This window comes from Mustela lutreola, chromosome 4 (assembly GCF_030435805.1).
Source record: "Mustela lutreola isolate mMusLut2 chromosome 4, mMusLut2.pri, whole genome shotgun sequence".
NCBI classification, from domain to species: Eukaryota; Metazoa; Chordata; class Mammalia; order Carnivora; family Mustelidae; genus Mustela; species Mustela lutreola.
In genome coordinates, this window is record NC_081293.1 from 42,165,891 (window position 1) to 42,192,053 (window position 26,163).

The 26,163-nt window shown below is 38.1% G+C and overlaps 1 protein-coding gene across 2 annotated transcripts in view; it reads right to left on the bottom strand.

Annotated features, from left to right (window-relative positions):
* The window catches only part of BMPR1A (bone morphogenetic protein receptor type 1A), a 140,552-nt gene that overhangs the window by 4,522 nt on the left and 109,867 nt on the right, over positions 1–26,163 (bottom strand). For both annotated transcript variants that reach the window (XM_059169703.1, XM_059169704.1), the window contains 8 exons: positions 23,050–23,212; positions 20,585–20,687; positions 16,456–16,552; positions 16,197–16,296; positions 8,001–8,145; positions 3,838–4,030; positions 1,851–2,148; positions 55–230 (listed from right to left, as the gene is read on the bottom strand). In XM_059169703.1, coding sequence (XP_059025686.1) covers positions 55–230; positions 1,851–2,148; positions 3,838–4,030; positions 8,001–8,145; positions 16,197–16,296; positions 16,456–16,552; positions 20,585–20,687; positions 23,050–23,212 — 1,275 coding nt within the window. The remainder of the gene's footprint in view (positions 1–54; positions 231–1,850; positions 2,149–3,837; positions 4,031–8,000; positions 8,146–16,196; positions 16,297–16,455; positions 16,553–20,584; positions 20,688–23,049; positions 23,213–26,163) is intronic.

A 26,163-nucleotide genomic window follows, 5' to 3' on the forward strand; every position in this document is an offset into this window, starting at 1 on the left:
CATATAAATGGAGCTGTGAATAATGAGGATACAACCCACTACCTGAATTCTTACCTCCTGTGATACAACGACGAGCCATTTCCCAAATAATCAGGCCAAAGCTATAGATGTCGGCCATTATGTAGGGCTGGAAATGGTTTTTATTCAAGCTCTCATCTAGCACTTCCGGAGCCATGTAGCGTTTGGTACCCACCCTGGTATTCAAGGGTACGTCAACTTCATTTGTGTCGCTGAAAGAGAAGACAGTGTTCAGGTTGAGGGCCAGGAACAGAACAGTTTATCTTGTATTTTTGTCTCATTTTGTAAGTCAGATTCTTCCTTCCATGTGTACACACACACACACACACCACATAAATATATAAAAAAATTAAATTTAAAAAAAAAATCTACCTACCTACCTACTTACCAATTTTATATCTCAACATTCCCTTAACCGAATTCTCTGGGACCAGATAAGATCTTAAAATTTAGCATTTCCCAGATTTTAGAAAAGTAATATACTCTTTAATATATGTTACAGATTACACAACACCCCAGAGCAGGGTCCGGGACAGCACCTAATCAGAATCATTACTGTTTGCAGTGAAAAGCTAAGGATGAATATTTATATTATCCTGGATAAAGACAGTAAACACCTCATATCAGTTCAAGTTCTGTCACCAGACATGTTTAGTGCCTCTTAAGAAAAAAGACGGTACTGAAAAGAAGAAAGCACAGTAGATAATTATGTCCCAGAACAAGCAAATGTAAAACTAAATTGAGAGGAATCACTGCCTTTACTCTTCTCATATGATAAACTCTGCCTTTGTGACACAGGATTACATTTTCTTTTTGGGTCCAACCAACTTAGTTCTGTTGCCAGTAATGTTTACATAATCATGTTGACAATCAGTAATAAATGGCGTTTACTAGTTTTTCAATTTTTGGACTAAATTTTAGAGTTGGAAGACATAAATGCTTTGTTACTTAGGCCCCCAATTCTGGCAGGTTCTGGAAACTACTTTGAAGCCAAGATTAATGTAATGTATTTTAGATTTTCTTAAACAATACCTGATGAGTATTTGAGCCAATGAGGACCACAACAATAAAGAACAACAGGACCAGAACAGTGTAACAGCTAGCGAAGTACTTTTATTTTATAACCTGAAATGAATTCTGAAATTCATTTCATGGCTGCTGTATCCTTGAGTTTTAAAAGTATTATAAAAGCTTCAATGGTTTCCTAAAAATTTGATAATTCTATATAAAAAATATCAACAATTTCAAGTGGTGATGGAGAAACGCATACTTCTATCTCTGTTTATGGGAGTGTAAACTCATGAACGCTTCCTTAAGGGAGAGCTTGCAATTATACTGGACTTTAACAGGCACATACTCTGTGTAGCCCCTTCTCTAGGAATCCACCACGAACAAATACTTACACAAGCAGTCAAGGATATTACATATAGGTAAAATACAACGTGTATTAAGGCATTTTTCAAATAATAGAGACAACTTTAATGCCCATCAGTTGGGTCACAGAAGATCCACATAATGGAAAATTGCATCAACACTGTTTCAAAGAATGAAGCAAATCTACATAAATTACAATAGAATGATGTCTAAGACAATAAAAAGCAGGAAATCAAGAATTATGTAGAGTAGGATGCAATTTTTGTAAAAAACAAAACAAAACACAAAAACCCTAAAAAACAGAAAAACAAATACCAAGACAAAAAATCCCAACTATTTATTTTTATAACCAGATAAGTCCAAAACCATGTTTGGAATTCCACTATCCTGAATCCAAATAGGCAAATATCTTTTGGAGAGTCCAACAATTTCAAAACAGTAGGCAAAGAACCGCTTACCTGTTGAATTTGACAGCAAGGCCCAGGTCAGCGATACAGCAACTTCCATTTCTCTTAATGAGGATGTTTTTGCTTTTTAGGTCTCGATGAGCTATTGCAGGCTTTCCTTGGGTGCCATAAATTTCTGTGTGGAGATGGCACAGACCACAGGCAGCCGAATAAGCCAGCTTGAGCAGGGCTCTGGTGTCTAGTGTGGCACATTTCAGGAAATCATAGAGGGATCCATTTTCATGGTAATCAGTAATCAAATAGAGCTGAGTCCAGGAACCTGTACCTTTAATGTCTGCTGCTATGAAACCTGTTCAATTAATGGATTTAAAGGGTTAGTTACCAGAGATGGGCAAGAAGAATATTGAATGCTAATTCAGGATACTGAAAATAACTTTGGTATCTTGTATAGATAATAAAAATTTAATTTGCCTAACAATATCTCTTGAATGTGTACCATTCTTTCCTGCCATTTACACAGACAACTCTACATTTCTGCAGTATATTTGAAATAATCTTAATGATAATCATGAAAATGACAATCATATGTCTAAGAAAAAAATCATGTATCAGAAAATAGCCTGGGGAAATGCTGTCCATCTCCATGATTCTCTAAGCACAATGGAAGGTGGAAAAACTTTCAATTTCAAACTGAAAAGTGAACACATTAAAGAGAGTTAAAATGTTCAACCACAAGTTTGTTCCTAAGCCAGGCGCCATTTGCCCATCAAGCCTCAGCACATCTGCATTTCTATCTGGCTCACTGATAAGCAGGGCCATGATACTTTGTCCCTTTTCCCTTCAGAAGAAGGTCAGTAATTGCTGGGTTGAATAATGCGTTCCTCCCATACCATGCCAATTCATGTTCACTTGGTACCTGTATATGTGACCTTCTTTGGAGTAGGGTCTTTGTAGATAGAACCAAGTTCAGAGGAAGTCAATACTAGATTAGGGTGGGTCCTGATTCAATGACCTATATCCTTACAAAAGGGGAATGTGGACATAAAGGGGTAAGGGCCATGGGACAACAGAGAGTAAGAGTGTTATCTCCAAGCCAAGAAGTGCCCAAAGTTGCTGGCAGTCACCAGAAGCTGGGGGGAGGAGGTAAGGAAGGGGCCTCTCCTAGAGCCTTCAGAGAGCATGGCCCTGCTGACACCCTCCTTTTAAACTACTGGCTTCCGGGGGCGCCTGGGTGGCTCAGTGGGTTAAGCCGCTGCCTTTGGCTCAGGTCATGATCTCAGGGTCCTGGGATCGAGCCCCGCATCGCATCGGGCTCTCTGCTCAGCAGGGAGCCTGCTTCCTCCTCTCTCTCTCTGCCTGCCGCTCTGCCTACTTGTGATCCCTGTCTGTCGGATAAATAAAATATTAAAACAAACAAACAAACAAACAAAAAAACTACTGGCTTCCATAACTCCGGGAAAATAAATTTCTGTTGTTTTAAGCCACCCAGTTTGTTGTAATTTGTTGTGACAGCCCTTAGGAAACTAACAGTTAAGTGTCTGGAATACTTGTGGCAATGTGCTATGCACTCTCTAAATTAAAGGGTAGGGAAGCAGCAGCTGAAAAGTCAGGGAAGCTAGAGGAGTTTCTGTACTCTACTGATCAGATCATACCTAATTATTTTTCTGTTTTATAAAGAAAGTGGGGAGGGGCATTCAGTTTATAAAAGGCAAAATGCATGTATAGTTAAAGTTACATTAGAAAATTGCTTAAATTACCTTTAAAAAACTTGGGCTGTGTTACTCTAGGAGTAAGTCCAATAAAGTAGTACTACTTCCAATTTGAAACTCCCTATTGTTTTCCTAGCTGGAGAGTAAACCAAACGTTGGTGGGCATGCAGGATTGTTTTGTATTTAAACTGTGTATTCTCTTGGGTTTCCTTGAGCCAGATGCACATAATGGAATTCATGTATGTTTTCACAGCCTGTGTGGCGGCTTCCACTGCACCCCACTAACCCTGTTGGAATATGGGATCGGCCAAAACCAAACATGTACCCACCAAGTATGTTTTCATGGCGCATCAGCACAGTCTGATAGATTTCCGTTTCTCGAAACCAGCTAGCTTCTTCGGTGGTAAAAAACACTTTGACTGCCACCTTTTCACCACGCCATTTGCCCATCCACACTTCTCCGTACCGGCCTTTACCAACTTGCCGAACCATCTGAATCTGTTTGGCAATAGTTCGCTGAACCTTCACAGAGAAAAGCAAAATGTTTGTGCCGTTCTTGATGAAAAGAACCTGCTGAGACCGAGAAAGTGTGGCCCATGGCCTGTCCCATCAAAAAGGACGGGATGTACAACCAAAACACCCCAACGGTAAAATTTATAAAGGATTTAAAAGAAGATGAAACAACATAAAATATATTGTGAAATCGCACATTAACGGGTTAGTCAACGTGACAGACTGTTTGCAGAAATGGCTGACATACTTCCACTCCCAGTCTCAGTCCACACACCCTTGGGTAGTCTCCTCTGCAGACTCTGGGCGTGGACACAGGATTTGTTTTTGCCAATGGAACGACAGCAAATGTGATTCAAGTGGAGACCTGAAAAGTGTTTGTGCTCTGGGGCCTGCCCTTTCTTGCTGTTCTGGAGAACTCTGTGACGGGTGAATGAAACCCTGGGAGCCACCGGCCATGTCCGTGAACTATACCATCTAACTCTAGCTGAGCAGGCCAGAAAAGGAACTGCCCAGCAGACCCACAGAATCATGAGAAATAATAAATGTTTGTTGCTTCAAGCCACTAAACTTAGGAGTGCTTTACTATGCAGCAAGATTTAAATGATAGTTAAAAATCTTCCACTCAAGGGTGCCTGGGTGACTCAGTGGGTTAAAGCCTCTGCCTTTGGCTTGGGTCGTGATCCCAGGGTCCTGGGATTGAGTCCTGTGTCGGGCTCTCTGCTCAGCAGGAAGCCTGCTTGTGATCTCTGTCTGTCAAATAAATAAAATCTTTAAAAAAAAAAAAAATTTCCACTCAATTCATTAAGACCATCCATGATCTGGCCCCTACCTGACTCTCCAGCCTCATCGTTTGCTATCATGACCTGCCCTCACCCTTCTTATTCACCTTATTTCAGCTTTTACAATTCACTCGTGCATATTCCTGTCTCAGGGTCTTTTGGCATGTGCAGTTTCCGTTACTTAAGAGGGTTGTTTCTCATAAAAAATTAAAAAAAAAAAAAAAAGAGGGTTGTTTCACTGTGGAACACCTTCATAGCACACATATATCTTTCAGCTGCTGCACTTATCACAATTATAATTTTATTATTATTTATATATGGATTTGTTTGAATTCTATTCCTTCCTACTCACAGAATATAGGGACTTGTTTAGGGGAACACCGAAATGTAGTAAGCGCTTTCATTAATTTTTGTTGACTCAGAGACACACATTAATTGCTACTTTTCATTTTCAGAACCAATAGCAGCCATTCTAAATTAAAAAGAACCCCAAGGTCCAGGTTGGAAATGCAGTTAAAATGAACTAGCTTTTGTGCATACCTAAACTGACTGACTTTATGTATCACTTATTTCTGAATCCTTCTGTAACTTTTAAGGAAAGGATTATTGAGGTATAAGTTACATATAACAAAATCCACTCTTTTTGACAATTGCGTTTAGGTAAGTGTACACAGTCATGTAACCACCAACACCACAATTAAGATACAGAAGGTTTCCATCACCCAATAAATTTCCTTCTTGCCTCTTTAAGTCAATCCCCTCCCCATCCACCCCCAGGCCGTGGCATCACTGATCTGTTTTCTTTCCCTACAACTTTTTATCTTTTCTAGAATATCACATAAATGAAAACATACAATATGTAGTCTTTTGCGCCTAGCTTTTTTCGCTTAGCATAAAACACTTCAAAATTCATCTGTACTGTTGTTGCCTGTATCAGTAGTTTTTTATTGATGAGGAATGTTCCACTGGATGAGTGCAGATCTCCTCTGTAAATACTTCGCGGAAGAACTGCTTCATGGTAATTTATTTTCATACACACACACACACACACACACACACACACACACACACACACATTGTATGCGCTTCACCTTTTAGTCAACTGTCAATCAGCTTCCCAAAGTGCCTGAAATGTTTTCATTTCAATCAGCAATATATGAGATTTCTAGCTGATCTATATTCTTTTTTTTATTAATTAATTAATTAATTTTTAAAATTTTTATCCCCAGGGGTACAGGTCTGTGAATCGCCAGGTTTACACACTTCACAGCACTCACCAAAGCACATACCCTCCCCAATGTCCATAACCCACCCCCCCTTCTCCCAACCCCCCTCCCCCCAGCAACCCTCAGTTTGTTTTGTGAGATTAAGAGTCACTTATGGTTTGTCTCCCTCCCAATCCCATCTTGTTTCATTGATTCTTCTCCTACCCACTTAAGCCCCCATGTTGCATCACCAGCTGATCTATATTCTTTTCCGCACATAATATTCTCAGTCTTAGTCACACTAGTGGATGTGCAGTGTCTTGCTTTGATGTTAATTTGCTTTTTCCTGCCTTTTCATGTGCTTATCTGCCATTCCTTTCTCTTATTTTGGGACGTATCTGTTCAAATCTTCTGTCCATTTTTAAAAATTGGGTTGTCTTATTACTGAATTGTAGACGAACACAAACTCTTTCAGATCTGTGTTGCCAGTTTGTGACTTATTTTTTTCCTTTAAGTGTCTTTTGAATAGGAAAAATTTCAAATTTTGAGAAAGCCTAATTTATCATCTTAAAAAATGATTCATGCCTTTTGTGTCCTAAGAAACCTTTGGTTAACCCAAGGTCACAATGATTTTCTAAAACATTTTCTTTTAAAGGTTTTTACACTTTAACTTTACATTTTACATTTAAGTCTATGGCCCATTTCAAGGTAATTTCATATCTGGAGATACAGGTCGTGATACACTTTTTGGGAAATGGATGCTCAATCTTCCCTGCATAACATGTGGAACAGACTGTCTTCTCCCCACTGAATTACTCTGCCACCCCAATCAAGTGGTATTTTGTGTCCATTTCTACACTTCATTCTCTCAAGTGACATGTGTGTCCATTTCTATGGACATTCTCTTCCACTGACACATGCATTTATCCTTATCCTCAAGGACCACACTAAACTGATTACTGTAGCTTTACAGTAGGTCCAGAAATCAGGTAGTGAATCCTCTTTCTTCTTTTGTTTTGGCTCTTCCAGGTCCTTTGCATTTCCACATAAATGTTAGATTAGTTTATCAATTTCTACAAATGTTTGCTCCGGATTGAATGAAAACTGTAGGTCAACTTACAACAACTGAAATTTTAACACTGAGTCTACTGACTCACAAACAGGATATACATCTCACCTTATTTAGGGCTCTGTTAATTTCTTTTGGCAACGTTTTCTAATTTTCAGTGCAGAGGTCTTACATAAATTTTGTTAAGCTTATTCTAAAATATTTTATTTTTTTGAAGCTATTTTAAAATGATACTGCTTTTAATATTTTAATTCCTAACTGCTCATTGCCAGTATAACTAAATTCAATGATTTCTGTAGAGTGACTTTATGGTCTGTCACCCTGATAAACTCACTTGGGGGTTGTTGTAGCTTCATGGTAACATCCTTGAAATTTTTCTTTGTAGATAATCATGTTGTCTCCTCATGAAGACAGTTTTACTTTTACTTTTCTAATTCAATCAAAGAATTATTTAATTCAATAAATTTAAAAATTAGAGAACAGTCTATTTACTTTAAACAAATGCAATTAAACAATTAAAAATATGTCTGATATCTAGCATTTATTAATTTGAAATAGTTCTACTTCTCTCAACCAATGAGTTTAATCTTAGGTGCAAGGAATTTATACCTGACCCCTCTTCATGTTGGCTGTTCAAAGCAAAACTCGCAAGCTAACGCTAGCACTTACACACCACTGCATGAACACATTTTCTCTCCTAACTGCTTGTGGCTCTATCTTCCGGCCTATTCTATTTTTCTTGTTTTATAGTTCTTATTTTTAACTGATTCTTCTTGCATGACTACAGCCATCTTTTTAAATAAGGAGGAAGGAAAAAATGTGTTAAGTAACGTTCCCTAATCTGTAACAATGACACTGCCTACCCTCATATAAGGATACATTCTGTACCAATAAACCATTCATGTTCATATGACATTTTATCTTACCAATAAAGGTAGCCCAGATCCACTACCAGAACTCTGTGACTGGTCAATAAGGTCTTTTAATGATTCTCCAACTGGAATAAATGCTTCATCTTGTTCCAAATCACGATTATAACGACGTCTGCTTGAGATGCTCTTGCAATAATGTCTTTTAAAAAAGCAGAAAATAACCTACATTAAAATTCCAAAATTACAAAATTCTAGGGTGAGAAAAATCTTGAGGCTGTCAATACCATTATCCTTTCTTCAGATAGGATCACATCCAAGTTAGTCTTACAGGATAATATCTCTTCTGTTAAAGTCAAGTCCAAGAATGGAGTTTATGAGGTAGAGTTCTATGTACACGCTAAAATGGAAAGATGTCTACAGTACACTGGCTAGTGAAAAAAAAAACATTAATAAACAGCATGCAGAGTGTGATCCTAGCCATATAATTTTTAAAAATTATATATATCTACATATGTCTAAAAAGATCAGAAGAGATACAGAACAAGTTCTAAATAACAGTTATTTCCAGGGATCCTGGACTACTCACCTTCTCCTTTACATGAGCATTTTGATTTGAATTTGTCAGTATTTTGAATTTTGTTGTGTCAAAATGAACAATGAATATAGTTCCATTTTAAAGAAGGGAAAAAGAATTTATGCAAAGCAATCAAATAAGTTCTCTGAACTCATTCTGACAGTTTTGAAGATTCTCTTCTTACAATTTCAGATTATGAAATATTTCAAACATACAGGAAAGTAGAGATTTAACTGCCACCCACGTGTAGACCATTTATTTAAACTGAATAAATATTAACATTATATTTATTTTAAAGAAATAAACATTAGAAATATTTGAAGCTCCTGCCACTTCCCTGATTAATTCCATTTCCTTCCTTTACTTTTGAGAAACAAACACCATCCTGAAAGGTTGTTACGTCCTCTTCCTATTTATCTACCACCGATGTACATATTTATAAACAACACTGTTTCTCTGGATACAAATGGACTCGAATGGCATATGCTGTATTTACTTGATATCCTTCTAAAACACACACACACACACACACACACACACACACACACACACACAAACTTCCTTATATACTTAACCGTATCGATACATGTTTAAAAACAGGGGCTCATGTTTATTGATGCTGAGTGTGTCAGGCCTTGTTCTAGGACTTACTTCATCTTTACAAAACTAAGAGGTGAATACTGTTGTTCCTGTTTTACAGGTGAGAAAACCATGGCCCAGAGGTTCATCATCTGTCCCAAGTCAGACACCACCAGGTGATGAGGCTGGGATCCAAACCCAGACTGGGTCTGGGAGCCATGGTCTCCATCATTACTATTCTGCCAGAGAAATGATTTAAATGGTGCCTTGGGTTCTTGTTAGAAATTTACCCTGATGGCCATATTTGTTAATTCTGAAAGTTTGCTAATACAAATAGTTATTACTATTTGTAACAACAAAAAATTATTTTTGTGCCAGTCTCTTGAGCAAGAGTGTAAGAATTTCTTGAAGTTACACATACTTTTTTTTTTTTTTAAGATTTTATTTATTTATTTGACATAGAGAGCACAAGCAGGGAGAGTGGAAGAGGAAGAAGCAGGCTCCCTGCTAAGCAGGACTTGATCCCAGCACCCTGAGATCATGACCCAAGCCGAAGGCAGTCACTTAACCAAATGAGCCATCCAGATGCCCCTCAAAAGTAGACATACTTTCAATTTTAGTGATATCACTAAACTGCTCTCCAAAGTGGAATAATTTATAAAGTATAGTAATGATATTATGCCATAAAATATTTTATATTTTATAATACTATATTTTATATATTTTATATTGTAAGTGCATTGATATAATTATAGAAATATATAACATATATTATACTATTATAGTATATACTATATGCAGAACATATATAGAACATATAGTATATACTATACTATTACTATTATGTATATTATACACTATGCTATATATTATACTACATATAATATTGTTTTTAATATATTATAAAATATATCACATTGTACATTTCCCCATATTCTAGTGCAAACCTAGAACTGGCATATTTTTAGACTGTTCATATTTTTTCCTACAGTTCATTTTTTTCCTGTGAACTGCTCATCATAGTTTTTGCCTATTCTATGAAGTACCTATTCTTGCTATTCAACAGGGATGTTTTCTCTCTTTTTCTCAATGATTCATTAGGAATTCCTTATGTAATCTGGATGCCAAATCTGATAATTATGCTACAAGAGTCTTTTCTCAGTCTGTTAGTATCCTGTCATTCCACTTACAGTGGTGATTTTTCCTCTCTTTTAAATACATGCTTTTATGCCTTAAGACCATCTTCTCAGCCCTGACATCATTAGCATGTTTTAAGGGTGTTTAAATTCTGATTCTCTCATTTAGTCCTTTAACCCATTTGGCACTTACAGTAAAGAATGGAAATTATAGAAAGCGTCAAGTCAGATTTGTTTTCTCTCTGGATAGCCGAATAAACGTAGCCATTTTTGAACTTTATTTTTAAAATCTTACATGGGTAATTGACTCAAATGGTTTAAAATTTAAAAGGCACAAAAGTACACGCAATGAACAATCTTCCTCCTGCCCTTCCCTGTGCCATCAGTGAGGAACTGGAAAAAACCTGGAACTGGAACTATTTCCACAATTTCTTCGTTAATATTCTGAGGAGCATTTATGTCTATTTAGGTAAAAATACATACATTGCTGTTCACCTCCCATTTTTCTTGCCCCCCCCCCCCGAAATGGTAGTGTACCGTAAATACTGTCCTGCATCTTGCTTTTTCACTTTGCAACCTCTCCGGGTGTTCAGTCCAAAGCAGTACATAAAGGGCCTCCTTTTCCTTTCCTGGTGGAACAGTAGTCCCTTGTACTGCAGTTAACCATTTCTTCACCAGGAACATTTACGTTGTTTCTAGTTTTACATAAGGCTAAAATGAAAAAAGTTTCTGGCATACCTGTATGCAAACTACTAGAAGTTAGACTGAATTTGGAATTTTGATGGAATGCTCTACTGACCTCCTCTTTGAAGGTTATACCAGTTACAAACCCCAACCATTATAGGACAGCCCATCCTTCCCACACTCACCTACACCTTTATAAACTTCTAGAACTTTTTTTTTTTTTTTATAAGATTTTACTTATTTATTTGACAGAGATCACAAGTAAGCAGAGGCAGGCAGAGAGAGAGGAAGGGAAGCAGGCTCCCTGCTGAGCAGAGAGCCCGATATGGGACTTGATCCCAGAACCCTGGGATCATGACCCGAGCTAAAGGCAGAGTCTTTAACTCACTGAGCCACCCAGGCGCCCTAGAACTTTGTTTTTAATTTTATCCAAGATCTACTCTCATCTATTTTTTAAAAAATCTGTGTATAACGGACTCCCCCAAAATGCAACTAATAATAGCCTGCTGTTGACTGAAAGCCTTACCAATAAAACAAACACCTGATTATCACATATTTTTTATCTGGTGTGTAGTATATGCTGTATTCTTAAAAAAAGAGAGAGCGAAATATTTTAAGAAAAATGACCAAGATTTTTTTTTTTTCAGATTTAATTAGAACTGTAAACCCATAGAGCCAAAGTACAAGAAACTCAAAGAAACCTACACCAAGGTACATCATTATCGAATTGCCCAAAACCAGTAATAAAAAAAAAATCTTAGATGCAGCCAGAGGAAAAGGGTAGATTAGGTATAGAAGAAGAAAGGTAAGAATGGGTGGTGACTTTTCAGGGGAAACAATGCATAAAGCAGAGCAGCAGCATCTTTAAAGTGCTCAAGGAAAGAGGTGCATGGGTAGCTCGGTTGGTTAAGCCTCTGCCTTCAGCTCAGGTCACGATCTTAGGGTCCTGGGATTGAGCCCTGGGCTCCCTGCTCAGCGGGAAATCTGCTTCTTCTCCCTCTGCTTGTTGTCTTTCTGCCAAATAATATCTTTTTGACTGCACAGGGGTCAGTGCCCCTAACCCCTGCACTATTCAACACACACACACACACACACACACGGCTGCTTGAAGTCCCACAACTCACTGGTGCTTAATTCATTTTTTAATAGTTTAGTTTCTTCTTTTAAAAAAGATTTTATTTATTTGACAGAGAGAGAGAGCACAATTAGGGGGAGCAGCAGAGTGAGAGGAAGAAGCAGGCTCCCCACTGAGCAGGGAGCCTGATGCGGGGCTTGATCCCAGCACCCTGGGATCATGACCTGAGCCAAAAGCAAATGCTTAACAACTGAGCCACCCAGGCATTCCATTTGTTTAGTGTCTTCATGCCTGATCCTATTTTCTTCTACAGTAGCTAATCTGCCATTAATCTTATCCAGTGTACATTTCATCTCAGCACATTATTTCATTTCCTGAAGTTTGATTTGGGTCTTCTATGTCTCTATTTACTTTTTGAACATATAAAATACAGTTGTAATAACTATTTTAATGCCCCCATCTACTAATTCTAAAACCTAGATCGATTCTACCTTGCTGTTTTTGATTTTTCATTATTGGTTGTATTGGTTGTATTTTTGCATGCCTGGTGATTGTTGAATGGATACAGACATTGTGAATTTTACCTTGTTGGGTGCTGAGTACTTTTGTATTCCTTTAAATATTCTTGAACTATGTTCTAGGATGCAGCTATTTTGAAACAGGACAAGCCTTCTGAGGTGGGACCAGTGTCATGTTTCTTCTAGGGCTAATTATTTCCAATACTGAACCAAGACCCCTATGAATACTCTAAACAAAGTCCTGTGAATTATTAAGTTTTCAAGTCTCACAGCTGGTGGGAACAGACACTATTCCCAGAATTGTGTGAGCATCCAACAATGTTTTCTTCAGTCTTATCAAGCAAAACCCCAGCTGTGCGTAGTTTCCTCACTTGTGCGTGCTGCTCAAGATTCACTGAATATTTGATAGGAACCCTGTGCAGATATCCAGAGTTCTTTCCTTGTTAAGCACTCTCCTTTCCAGTACTCTGTCCTAAGAACCATAACTGCTATTCGTACTCCAGACTCAGCTACATCTCCTGGAGTCAGAACCTCCTGGACTACACCTGGGTTTCTCCCGTGTCCTATAGGTAGAAATTCTCTCTGGGCAATAAGGTAGGCAATCATAAGGCTCACTTTATTTGTCTCCTGGTTTTCGGGGATTAGTGTGTTTCACTGCCTGATTGGCAGCTATTAGTATGTGAATGGGGCTTACTGATTATAGGCTTCACTGTAAGATAACTGCCTGGGCCGTTTCATTGGGCCCACTGAGGTCAGCAGGTTTAGGTCTCTTCTCTTGGGCTGGACGGATTTCCCCAAGAAGATTCTTCCCATCTGTCATTTGAATAAGCCTGGCTGACAGCATTCTGGCATAGTTGAGGCACCCACCAATCAGTATGTAAATGTTCACTTTATCACCATATTTTTACTGTAATACCTCACCCTCAATAATGGGGGCCACCGCTAAGAATATTATCTTTGTTCTTTCCAGGGAATATACTTTCTAGCTTTCTGTTAGGAAGGTGGTGGGGAAGTGATGAACAGAAGTCATGAATCTCAACATCTGTTGTACTTGCCATCGAAGATGGCCCACAACAACCCTTAACTCCCAGTAAGCATGTCCTTGTTTAGTTCTCTTCCATAACACAGCAGGACTGACCTGACCTGTGTGACCAACAGAATGTGGCAGAAGTGATGGTGTAACTTTTTTTTTTTTTTTTTTTTTTTAAGATTTTTAAATTTATCTGACAGAGAGAGACACAGCGGGAGAGGGAACACAAGCGGGGAGAGTGAGAGAGGGAGAAGCAGGCTTCCTGCTGAGCAGGCAGCCCGATGCAGGGCTCGATCCCAGCACCCTGGGATCACGACCTGAGTCGAAGGCAGTCACTTAGCAACTGAGCCACCCAGGCGCTCCATGATGGTGAAACTTTTGAGTTTAGATTGTATATAGATTTGCAGTTTCCACCTTGATCTCTTGGGTCACGCTAGAAGGAAAAAGCCAGGCTTCATACTGCAAGGAAACTTAAGCAGCTCTGTAGAGAGGTTCAAGATCAGAGAAACTAAAGCTTCCCGCCAATTTGTGAGCCTGAGAAGGGAGCTACCTTTATTTTGGAAGGTGATCTACCAGCTCCAGGCAAAGCCTTCGGGTGAGCACAACCTCTGCTGACGTCTGGCTGGACATTATGAAAAATCCTGACACCCAGACAGTCACCCCTGAGTTTCTGACCCACAGTGAGAGATAATAATTGCTGTTTTAAGCCACTGTGTTTGGAAGTGATTTCTTAATGCAGTATTACATAACACACAGAGCATCTGACTTTCTAAAAATAAATTTTCAAGCAATCCTCTTGGTTTTACTGCCACTCTCAACTTTACTTCCAGAGATAACAGGTACTGCCAATTCTTGAGCTTCTTGGAGAATTCTAGGATATAAACTGGTTGCTACTTTCTTAAAATTCTAGCCTAGGTGTCTGATTTTTTAGATCTGCAAAGTCATTTACTACTCATCCAAAAGCTTCACAAGTTCCAAAGTTTTTTGCTGTTTTCTCTTGTTCTCCTCAACCTACTTGGACAAAGAAATTAAAAACTCTTTACTGCTTGTGTTTTTTTGCTGGAGGCAGCAACAGTAAGTATGCTCAACCTGTCTCTAAGATTTTTGCCAGTATAACGTGAAAAACAGTATCTCAGTATGACTTTATATTTTTCATATTCTGAGTATTCTTGAGTCATTTTTTAAAAAAGATTTTATTTATTTATTTCACATAGAGAGATCACAAGAAGGCAGAGAGGGAGGCAGAGAGTGGGGGAAGCAGGCTCCCTGCTGAGCAGAGAGCCCAATGTGGGGCTCAATTCCAGGACCCCCAGGATCATGACCTAAGCTGAAGGCAGAGGCTTTAACCCACTGACCCACCCAGGCGCCCCTTGAATCATCTTTTTATTTTGCTTTTAAGAGCTATAAGTATTTCCTTTTAGGTTAATAATTCATTTACCCACTGAACTGCTAAGGTTTTTTTCTTTTTGATTTATAAAAGCTCTCCATGTTTGAGAAATTAGCTCTCTGTAACATGAGATGTCAATATTTTTCACTGTATTCTGTTTATGGTGGTTTCTGCCACATAGTAAAGTTTTATTTTTATGTCGTTGACACAATTTTTTTTTTTTAAATTTTAAGGTTTTGTTTTCCTTGGGTGTGGTTTTTTTTTTTTGCTTTTCAGTCTTGTGTCAGACTCAGAAAGGGCTTCCACATTCTGAGATCATTTTTAAAAAATTATTCCATGGTTTGTTCCAGTGCTTTAATCACTTCATTTTACATATATCTAGCTCTAAGCTGGGTAAAATTTATTCCAATGTAGGTAACTGATTAAACTGCATCTTAAACTTCATCTTTAAAAAAAAAACTTTATCTTTTTCCATGCAGCTACCTACTACAAATCCATTTATAGAATTATCCAACTTTTCCCCAGTGGTCTGAAATGTTCCCTTTACCATATACTAAATTTCTTTATATTCTTGGGTCTGTTTATGGGTCTAGTAACCCGTTCTACTGATCTCTCGGTCTATCCATATACCAGTAAAAAATGCTTTATTACTGAAGTTTATCCCCTCCTGTTATTACTCTTCTCTTTCGGGAAATCATGACTAAACACAAACAATTCTGAAGGCACAAATAACTTAAGAATGATAATGTAGTTGGCTTTTTGGGACAGATTTTCAACATTCAGTATTCTAAAAATAAGAAAAATCGTAAGAACTCATGAACGAAGCAAGAAGTAGAGTTGGGTTCAACTAACTGATTAGTAGTAAGGTTCTCTTTTCCCTTAAGAAAATTATATTCTAGTTAGGAGCTTATAACCTAAAGGAGATAGAACCAGAGAATATAAGCTAATGGCATCTGAATTATATTCAAAGGTCAGTAATTTCTTTGCACTGGCTTTTATTTTTTTTAATATTTTACTTATTTATTTGACAGACAGAGATCACAAGCAGGCAGAGAGGCAGGCAGAGAGAGAGGAAGGTAAACAGGCTCCCCACTGAGCAGAGAGCCCAACCTGGGGCTGGATCCCAGGACCCTGAGACCATGACCTGAGCCGAAGGCAGAGGCTTTAACCCACTGAGCCACCCAGGTGCCCCTGCACTGGCTTTTAAAGAATAATTGCTCGTATCTAATATTCAACAAAATATTTCATATCAAAATAATTATCTTACTTGTAACAAAAGCAGCTGGAGAAGATGATCATCGCAATTATGCAGACAGCCATAGAAATGAGCACAACCAGCCACCGAATGCTGCCATCAAAAAATGGACCTGACAAGGGAAGTAAACAATGAAGTATACATATTATCTATCACATATTAAAGGGGAAAAATAATTTGTAGTGTTAAATTCTAGAAAGCTTGCTTATTGTAAAAACCAGAGAAAATATTTTATTGAAAACCATGATCACACCCTTTTTGGCTAACCTACCTATGACAACAGGGGGCAGTGTAGGTTGTAAATACTGGTTACATAAATTGGTCCGACAACATTCTATCGTCCGGCGTAGCTGGGCTTTTGGTGAATCCTAGAGGAAGAGTAATAATAAAATTAAAAATGGCTTGATATTTTAAGGTTGATAATGAGGTTTTTTTAAATATTCATAAGTATAATTTCTAATTCAGCTGAAAGAATAGGACCTCCAAATTTTATGTGTAAAAAAAGATTACTGAAAACTTAGAATCTGTACTGAAATAGTGAAGATTGTGAAATTATTTTTCCTAAAGAGAACGTATGTATGTGGATGGTGTGTTGGAACAATGAACTATAAATTACTAACAAAAGTTCATTAAGTATTTTTCACTAAAACTTTGGCTTATCTTAATATATTCCTTTTCATTTGTTTTCAGTAAAAATGTAAGTCACAGTATCTTTTCCTTAAAAAACATGGATAAGACATTTTATCATAATGATGAACTAATAGGGTACACAGGATCTCAGAGCAGTACCAAAACTACTTAGGTGGAGGGTGTCCCAGTCTAAAGAAAAGAGACATCAGGAAGAGTAGTTGAGTCGGTAGAAGATACTACAGAGTCTGCTTCCAACAACTACACTGAGACTAATGAACCCCACATAGAAGCAAGTTGAAGCAGACGCAGTGAGGACAAAGGCAAAATATAGAAGCCATTTTTCTGAGGTTCTTAGAGTCTACCAACCAAATATGAGACGTGTCCCTAATAGGTCAATAAATGAGCACAGGAAAACACCGTAGTCATGAGAACAGACACCAACAATTATGTGTGAAGTTTGACTTGACTGGTACAGTACTTGACAAGTTATTAACTCGAATGCTGATATTTCAGCACTGCCTGGGAAAACTGCCATTCTGGACCAAAATAGTAACAGAAAGGAATTACTTGTCATTACACAAGTAGCAACAATAGAAGTAGAAATTGACCATACTATTCTTAAGTATCAGATGGCCAGAAAGAGACTTCAGGAGTCCATGACTTGAGATTCTATCAGGGAAAGTGGGTCAAGAGTATTTGGAAACTTTCAAAAGCTCAAGTTTTATACTTTAACTGAATTTTTAACATTAAAACAATTTTTACTTGTAAATGATCATAAAAAGAGAAGAGAGAGACAATTCAGAAGTTAGACAGGTGACTCTGAAATAATCCCCGCCCGAGGACACTTCCACGAAGGATGGAATGAAGAGCACTTAACTGACGATGGGTACAAGGGCTGCGAAGCTCCAAGAACAGCTGCAGGAAGGCGAACAACCAAAATGAGCTGAGCCTTGCGGAAGAGAAAACGTCAAGAAAAACCAAGAAAGGGTTTCTGTGGCACTGCTAGAGGACAGACACCAAGCAACAAATGCGCTGCTGACGAGACAGCAGGAGAGGGGCACAGATCAGCACTGTACTTGGAAGCTGCTCTCCCGGACACAGCAGCAGGTCCTCTCCAGGGCTCCTGCGCTCTGCAGGAGTGCCCGCTCCTGCTGAAGCCCGGTGAGCACACCCAGCAAAGGGAGAGAGAGGCCTGGAGGGCCAGTGCCATGGTAAGATTTTAGCAAGAACGAGTACCGGACACTGAAGAGCTAAAGGTTATACTCCTTTTTTTAAAAGAAGAAGAAAGCAGAGTTGGCCAACTAGAGTTTGGAGGCAGCGTGGTATTATGGAAAATGCAAGGGCTCTGGAACCAAAAAGCTTATTAAATCCTAGCTTTGCCACTTACTAACTTTGTGAATGACGAACTTCTCTCTGGGCTTCTGTTTCCTCTGTTGTAAAATGGAGGACAAAGATACCTGCCTTGTGGGGTAACTGTGAGGAGATGAGGTAGCTTACACCAAGTACCTGGCACATTAAAAGCAAACCTTAAATATTTGATAAATAAATTCTTCCTGTTCTAGTGAGTGTGCCATGATCCTACTGGGGATTCTAGAACAAGCCAAAAATGCTTATAAACTCCTAGAAGAGTCGATGTGGCTTGACCAAGAACAGCAATAGCAGCCTTAGGTCTCACCTTTCTTCGATAGTTAACCGTATGTCTGAGTGGGCAAAGATCAGATGATCAAGGTGGAGGGGGGACCTTTTCTATTCCTGCACTCCCCCACTCCTATCCTCCATCCATGCCCAATTCTGTGATCTGACCAGAGTCATGTGAGCTTAGATACTTAGATGTGAATTACAACACTGTCTGGAAATGAGGTTTGCGGTCCCAGGCCTTTGATCTGCAAATCAGGAGATGGGCGATTGTGCAAAGGGAGAAAGGAACAGAAACTGCTTGGGGAACGCTGTTCTCAGGCAGCCCAAGAGTACAATATAGGACTAGGCATGAGAAAGCAATTCCCCTAAATTATCCACGCATGTATGTGATCCTTGTGTAACAGTCTATGTGTACTTAAGGATGCACATAACCAGCTTAACAACTGCTCAGTTACATTATCAATATTGTAAAAGCTAACATTTATTAAGCCCTCTGTGCTAAACTCTTTACATATATGTTATCTCATTTGATCCTTACAACTCCCTTAGAAGAAAACAACTTGAAAAAAGAAAAGCTTATTGCTCCCAAATTCTGCAGCTAGCAAGAAGCAGCACACAGATTTGAATACAGACTGTGAAGTTTAACAACTAACTTCTATTAGTGAGTTCAATTTATGATACACCTAGTTTAGGGGGCTTGCAGGATGCTGGTTATTACTGCTGAGCTCCGTGCTCTAACCACAGTTCTTTCTTCCATATTTTCAGTGATTAAAAAAGGTACAGAGTTCATGGTTGATAAAACATGCAAATGGCATAAAACTGGATGAAATAATCAAATTAGCATCCCCCCCAAAATCCTTACAAATTACAGCAAAGGACTAATTCTAACATGATAAGATGTAACATAGACAAGTATGTAACAACTGTTTAACAAAACTCATTCCATTCCCATCCTCCTATTTGTGTCAAGAAACCAAAAGAACCAACAAAGAATGGAAGAGATGTTGGTTCAGCAGTAGCGTGAGTGAATGATGGGGATTTCAGCTAATGGGAAGCTCCACAGGTTTCAAGAGTGTGGTATGACAATCTGCCATCTAACACGAGATTTGGCTGTATTTAGAAAAAGAGAAAGGAGCTATTTATCCCCCCACCCCCCAGAACAAACCACACTTGATTCTGCATACAGAACTCGCATTTTCACCAGGCAAAGATGAGAGGGTATGGGGAGGAAGGCAGGACCACACAGAAAACTTCCTTCACACAGTAAAGGGCTATCTTATTAAAGAGGCTTTAGATTTGTCCTCTGTGGTCCAAAGGGGTAGGAAGAGATTTATAGTCATTAGAAGGAAGAGCTTTCTAAAGATCAGGTCAGGTTGTTCATACAGACGAAATAGGTGGTTTTGGGAGGCAAGGACCCATTACTAGAGGTGTTGCACTAGAAAACAGACGGGATGCAATACGTGTGTGTGGGGGAGGGATCCCGAACTTTAGCAGAGGTTGGACCATATAACCTTTAAAGTTTCTATCAATCCTGAGAATTTCTTAATGATGGAAATAACTTCCTAAAATAGTCAAACCTTAAATTTGTCACAAACGGTTCCATCTGAAACTGTTTTTCAGAAACACTGAAGGACTGCTGGGGTAAAATTACTGTACAGGATTTTGAAGAGATTAGATTTATACCCGACAGCCATCAGGATGTTCATAAACTCTTTCTTACCAGCCCTCTAATGCCTTTGCTGCTGCTGTTAAAATAACTCCACTGAGATTTCCTTACAAGGACTTGTCTCAGTGATATAAAGGTTACTGCCCATTACCCTAAAGTCTTTCCAGTCAGTTTTATAATCCATGGGTGATACTGTGACAATATTTTTTGCAGTCATGACAATCTGCAAACAGGATGATTTAAACCTTTTTTTAAAAAGTAAAATAATCTGAAAAAAAAATCTGGAACTTCAATTAACACAAACACAATCTTACTATTTGAAGCAAGAGCTAAGCTTCCTCCAATATATTTGATTTACAAGAAGATACAGTGATGAACAGACCAGGCACACTCCTCCTGGAGAGATGAATACTGTTCATGTGGTCCCTCCCTTCCTTATTTCAGAGGCCCCAATGGAGATCCTTACCTTGCACTGAAAGTCAGATCCTTCATATTTCATACATCCTGAAGCTAATGTGGTTTCTCCCTGGTCATCTTCTTCTATGATGGCAAAGCAGTGCCCATTAGTTCTAAAAGAAAAGACCCCCACACACACAAAAATAAATAAATAACGTTACATCAGAAAGTACCAATTAATTCTCAATTTGAATGTGACTGGATACTGATGGCCTGTAGTTCCTGTTTTTTTGAACTAGAACTACATTCGTGTTATTTATTGGCAAAACTCTATGGGTTTTCAGGCAAATAAAAGAGGTCACATCTGAACTAAAACCTAATGGTCCAAGGGGAAAAAGATTTCTTTTAATCTTTCCTCTAAATATGACTACGTAACTTCTCTTTGCTAATCACAGTTACATGATCACAGAAAGCTGATTTATAAAATTTTACAAAATAAAGAATCTTAATGTTTTAAAAATATGGGTAAAAATGGCTGCCTTTTTAGGGCACCTAGGTGGCTCAATCGACTGAGTGTCTGACTCCTGGTTTCCGCTCAGGCTCAGGTCAAGATCTCAGAGTTGAGGGATCAGGCCCTGTGAGCAAAACTCCATGTTCAGTGGGGACTCTGCTTGCTCTCTCTCTCTCTTTCTCCCTCTGCTTTGCCCCTCTCCAAACTCGTACACGCTTGCTTTCTCGCTTTCAAGTAAATAAACCTTTTTTAAAAAATGACTTCCTCTTGGGGTGCCTGGGTGGCTCAGTGGGTTAAAGCCTCTGCCTTTGGCTCGGGTCGTGGTCTCGGGGTCCTGGGATAGAGCCCCACATTGGGCTCTCTGCTCAGCAGGGTGCCTGCTTCCTCTTCTCTCTCTGCCTGCCTCTCTGACTACTTGTGATCTCGATCAAATAAATAAATAAAAATCTTAAAAAGAAAAAAAAAAAACACTTCCTCTTTTTATCCATAAAATTTTCAGTATTCACATACAATAGACAATAAATAAAAACAACTTTTCTATGAAACACAAAACCAGACTAAATGACAAAGAAAAATATATTTGGGAATAACAGACTGACTAAGATCATGAGAGGTGTGTTTTACCAAATGTGATAAGAAAAAAGGGATAACTTCTGAAGAGCTTCAAGAAATGTACATATATATGTATTTAACGAAATGTTATCATTTTAGTATTAGTATGTTGGAGTTTATCCCTAATATATTCATTTAGACCTTAAGGGGTAGGAAAACACTTGTGAAAGTTTTTGTGTGTGGGACGCCTGGGTGGCTCAGTCAGTGTGTCTGACTTGGATTTTGGCCCAGGTCATGGTCTCAGGATTGTGGGATTGAGACCCATAGCAGGCTCCATGTTCAGCTGGGAGTCTGCTTTAGATTTTCTCTCTCTCTCTCTCTCGCAAATAAATCAATAAATAAAATCTTTTTTAAAAAGTTTTTGGGTGTTCTTATTATTCACATCAGTAAGTATATTATTTCTACTTAAAAGATTCTTACAGAATTATTACTTTTTTGTAGGGAAAAAATGTTAAGTATGGGGCAAAAGTCTGTTAAAATTAATGATTCAGTTCTATTCTGGATTACTAAACCACTAACAGCCCACACATATCAGGCACATACTACAGACAAGAAGTTTGGCAAGAAATTACTTGGTGCCACAGTGGGGAACACACCCCTGTGACAGATCATCCAAGCTGTCACGATAAATTGAACCACCACCAGAGGACAAAACAACAAATCTAAGACATGGTGAGCTATTCATAAAATTTCAGTATTTTACATGTATACTTTTTTGCTTTACATCTGGTGACATTCAAAGAGTATCCAATCATTAGGAAAGCACAAAGTAGGATGTTATTACCTTCATAAAAGGGACACAATTAATTAATTGATGAGTGTGTCATTCAGGGAATTTCTTTGGCTAATAAGTCAATTCTTTGATGTCCCCCAACAATAAGGAATAGAATTATATGCTCATTTACAAATGTGTTGCAAAGTGAACATAAAATTAAGTAGGAAAATTAAAACTGTCATATAAATCAGGCTTGGATTGGGAGTTCACTTGTAAGAAAGTAACATAAAATTAATTAAATATCACAATATCAACCCCTATCTTTTGGTAAAATATTGCAGCCAATTCAGAATTATAAGATTGGGGTGAATTGCTTTTTTAGTAATCTCTAAATTTTCTATAATAAGTATCAATAAACTTTATGATAAAAAGATTATTAAATAAGCTCAAAATGTTAGATGAATACCAAATTCCTTTTATCTCCTTTAAAAGGGATATTACAATAAGAAAAGAACCATCAATCATGTAATAGTACTAAATGTCCCCATATGCAGAACAAGAAGCTTTTTGGCTCTTTGGAAAGATACCACATAAAATTAAGGGGGAAAAAAAATTAAACAATGTGAACAATTCCTAAAATAGCATCAAATGCACTCCTATTCTCATAACTTCAAGAAGGGCTGCATAAAATACTTACATGCATGTGTTATTAATAGCATCATCTGGGCAGTGTCCTGAGCAATAGCACTTTAAAAAAGGCAAAGTATCCTCTGGTGCTAAGGTTACTCCATTTTCTGATTTTTTCTGGTCAGAGTCTGATTTCATCCCAGTACCGTGGAGCATACTGTCTAGATTCTGCCCTGTATTCAAATATGAAATTTGTGAATAAACCATTTCTGAAAAGCTAATTCTTTCATTTCAATTTCCAATGAGAAGTTTCTAGGTTTTCTTATTATAGTATGGCAGCTACTGTGTTTAATTAAAAATACATTTCATTCATACATTTAATATTTGTTAATAACCTACTGTGCACAGAAAAACCATCCCAGGTCTTGTGAGACATACAGAGAGGACTGTGTCACAAATATTGCACAGTGGAAGAAAAACAATGTGGCAAAGGTAGAATATTGTCATGACTTGTAAGAAAGGTGCAAAATGGGAAGCGATTTCAAGAAGTCTGAGATTGTTTCCAATCATTAAAAAATATATATGAATTATGGTTCTTAAATTCCTTGGCTCAAGAACTGGGACTAGCTTTAAAAAAAAAAAGTCATTTATTTGTGTCTCTAGGTGGAAGTGGAGTTACTAAGCATTTCGTTTTGGACATTACTTGCTTAAGTAAGGGAATTGTGAGAGCAAGGAGACTAATCATATTATCTGATGCCTTTTATCTCAAGGTCATTGGTTCAAATCCAGCCTATGCTGCCAGAAACTGAAGGTTACTGTAGGGCAGTAGTTAGCTTATGAAAATAGAACTGTGTTCTTGCATTAGAGTCAAGTAGCCTCAAATGACAGATACTGTCATATTTGGTACTGAATCTTCCAGGCTGAAAGCAGAACAGAACTAAAATGTTTCAGTAATTTCTTCTTCCGTCTGAATCAACTAAAATTGGCTAGCCTACTCCTGTAGGGCTGACCTCCAGGGAATAAAACGTAGAGCCAAACAGGTATAAAATATTAAGAGAACTGTGTATAAACAACACTTCATTATAAAAGTTAGATAAGTGGCTCAAGCATAATGTGGACTTGACTTTAAATTTAGCCGTACGGGCAAAATGAACTACTGAAAAGAAAAAGTAACACACAAACACATACTCATAACAGGAAAAGAATGTCCTGCTATTTTTTTTTTTTCTTAGTGACTCCATGCTTTGAATTTTAATAATCTTCATTTAACCCTTTAAATTGATAAAAAGCTTAAAGACTTCATTTACGTTAGGAACATCAACTGTAAAAAGTAACAAAATAGCATGGTGGGCAAGAACAGAAGAAATCCACTAGGCTAAAAATGAGGAGACCTGTACTGTGGTCTACTATGGTCCTATGATGGTCTCACCACAGTTTAGCTGACTGGATAATCATGGACCAGCCATGTCACTTCTCCAGACCTCAGAACTAGACCACAGAACTAGAGGCCATCTGAATTCTCCTCACCAGCTTTAAAATCTACTACAATAACAGAAGGAAGCATTAATCTAAGCATGGAGAACAAATGGTAAATAATATACTACATGCAATTAATTTTCAAAAATCTAGTGAAACACAGAAAAAGTGGTATAGTGTGGTAGAAATGACATGGAAGTAACAGTGTGAAGGTAAGGGTTCAACTCCCAAATATATCCTAGGTGTTATTCTCTGAAGCTCTTCTATCTCTAAAAAATGGTGATAATAATTCCTGCTCAATTCAACTCAAGATTATATAGAGACATGAATGCATAATAAAGGGCTTAATTATATATAAAAAGGGTATAAATGAAGAAATTATTTAATAACAAAGAGCATACTAAAAGATCACCACTACCTAGAATATTCAAAGTTATAGCATGGTTAACACATATAATTTCCCAAAACACTATCAGAATTTAGGAAATTAAAAACCCTAATTATAATAATTTGCACCTGGGGTTTATATTACCTCAAATATTTATTTAAAAAAATACTGATTAGAGGCCAGCTATGTGCAAGCAAGTTACTGAATGCTGGAAACTGATCTGGTCCTTGAGAAACAGGGAAGGGCAATAAGACATAAACAAACACACTGTGAAAAGTGATATAATACAAAGGTAAACAAAGGAAGGCGCCTGGAACACAAACTCCGCCTAGGTGTCAAAAGCAATGAAAACTAAGCTGTATCTTAAAGTTGTAAGATTTTCCTAAATAGAGGCACCAATGCAGAGAAAAATAACAAAGCAACAGTCTCTCCGCACTATCTCCCTAGGTGACAGCACCCATCCCAAGGTTTAAACAAATCTCTTTGTTGATGGCTCCTAAGATTTACCCCTCCAGCCTTAAACTGCTTAAGTAATCTCAAAATTAACTTGTCCAAAATGGAACTCACTGACGTATCTCTCCTCAAACCCATCTCCCAAGTCTTTTGGCCCAACTTCCAAAATAGATCTCAAGTTTTTCCAGTTTTTTCCAACTTCACTGCTATTACCTGGGCCCATCATGCCCTGCCACTTCTGATAGGAATCTCCATGCTGACCTCCCAACTTCTGTTCTTGGGCCCTGCCATTCATTTCCCACACAGGGGCCAGAGTTAGCTTATAAACATAAATCTGATCCTGTCATGTCCCCCTGCTTAAAACCAATTAATGACTCCATATGCACTCAGAATAAACTCCAACCTTCTTCACCACACCCACCGCCAGCAGAATTTGGACCCTGTGTACCTCTCCAACATCAACTCACAGCACCTACCCTCCATCATGTGTAGGCATGCTAGCTTTGTTAGTTCCTACAATATGCCAATCTCTTTCTACTCACTAGTCCTGTGTTTGTTTGTTTATTTATTTATCTATTTATTATTTTTAAAGATTTTATTTATTTATTTGACAGAGAGATCACAAGTAGGCAGAGAGGCAGGCAGAGGTGGGGGGGGGAGCAGGCTCCCCACTGAGCAGAGAGCCCGATGCGGGGCTCCATCCCAGGACCCAGAGATCATGACCCGAGCCGAAGGCAGTGGCTTAATCCACTGAGCCACTCAGGCACCCCTAGTCCTGTATTTACAAAGCATAAAATTATGAGGTCTGGATGGGCTGAAGTTATAGGTTGTATTTCAAAACAAATACATGCAAAAAAATATTTAAGG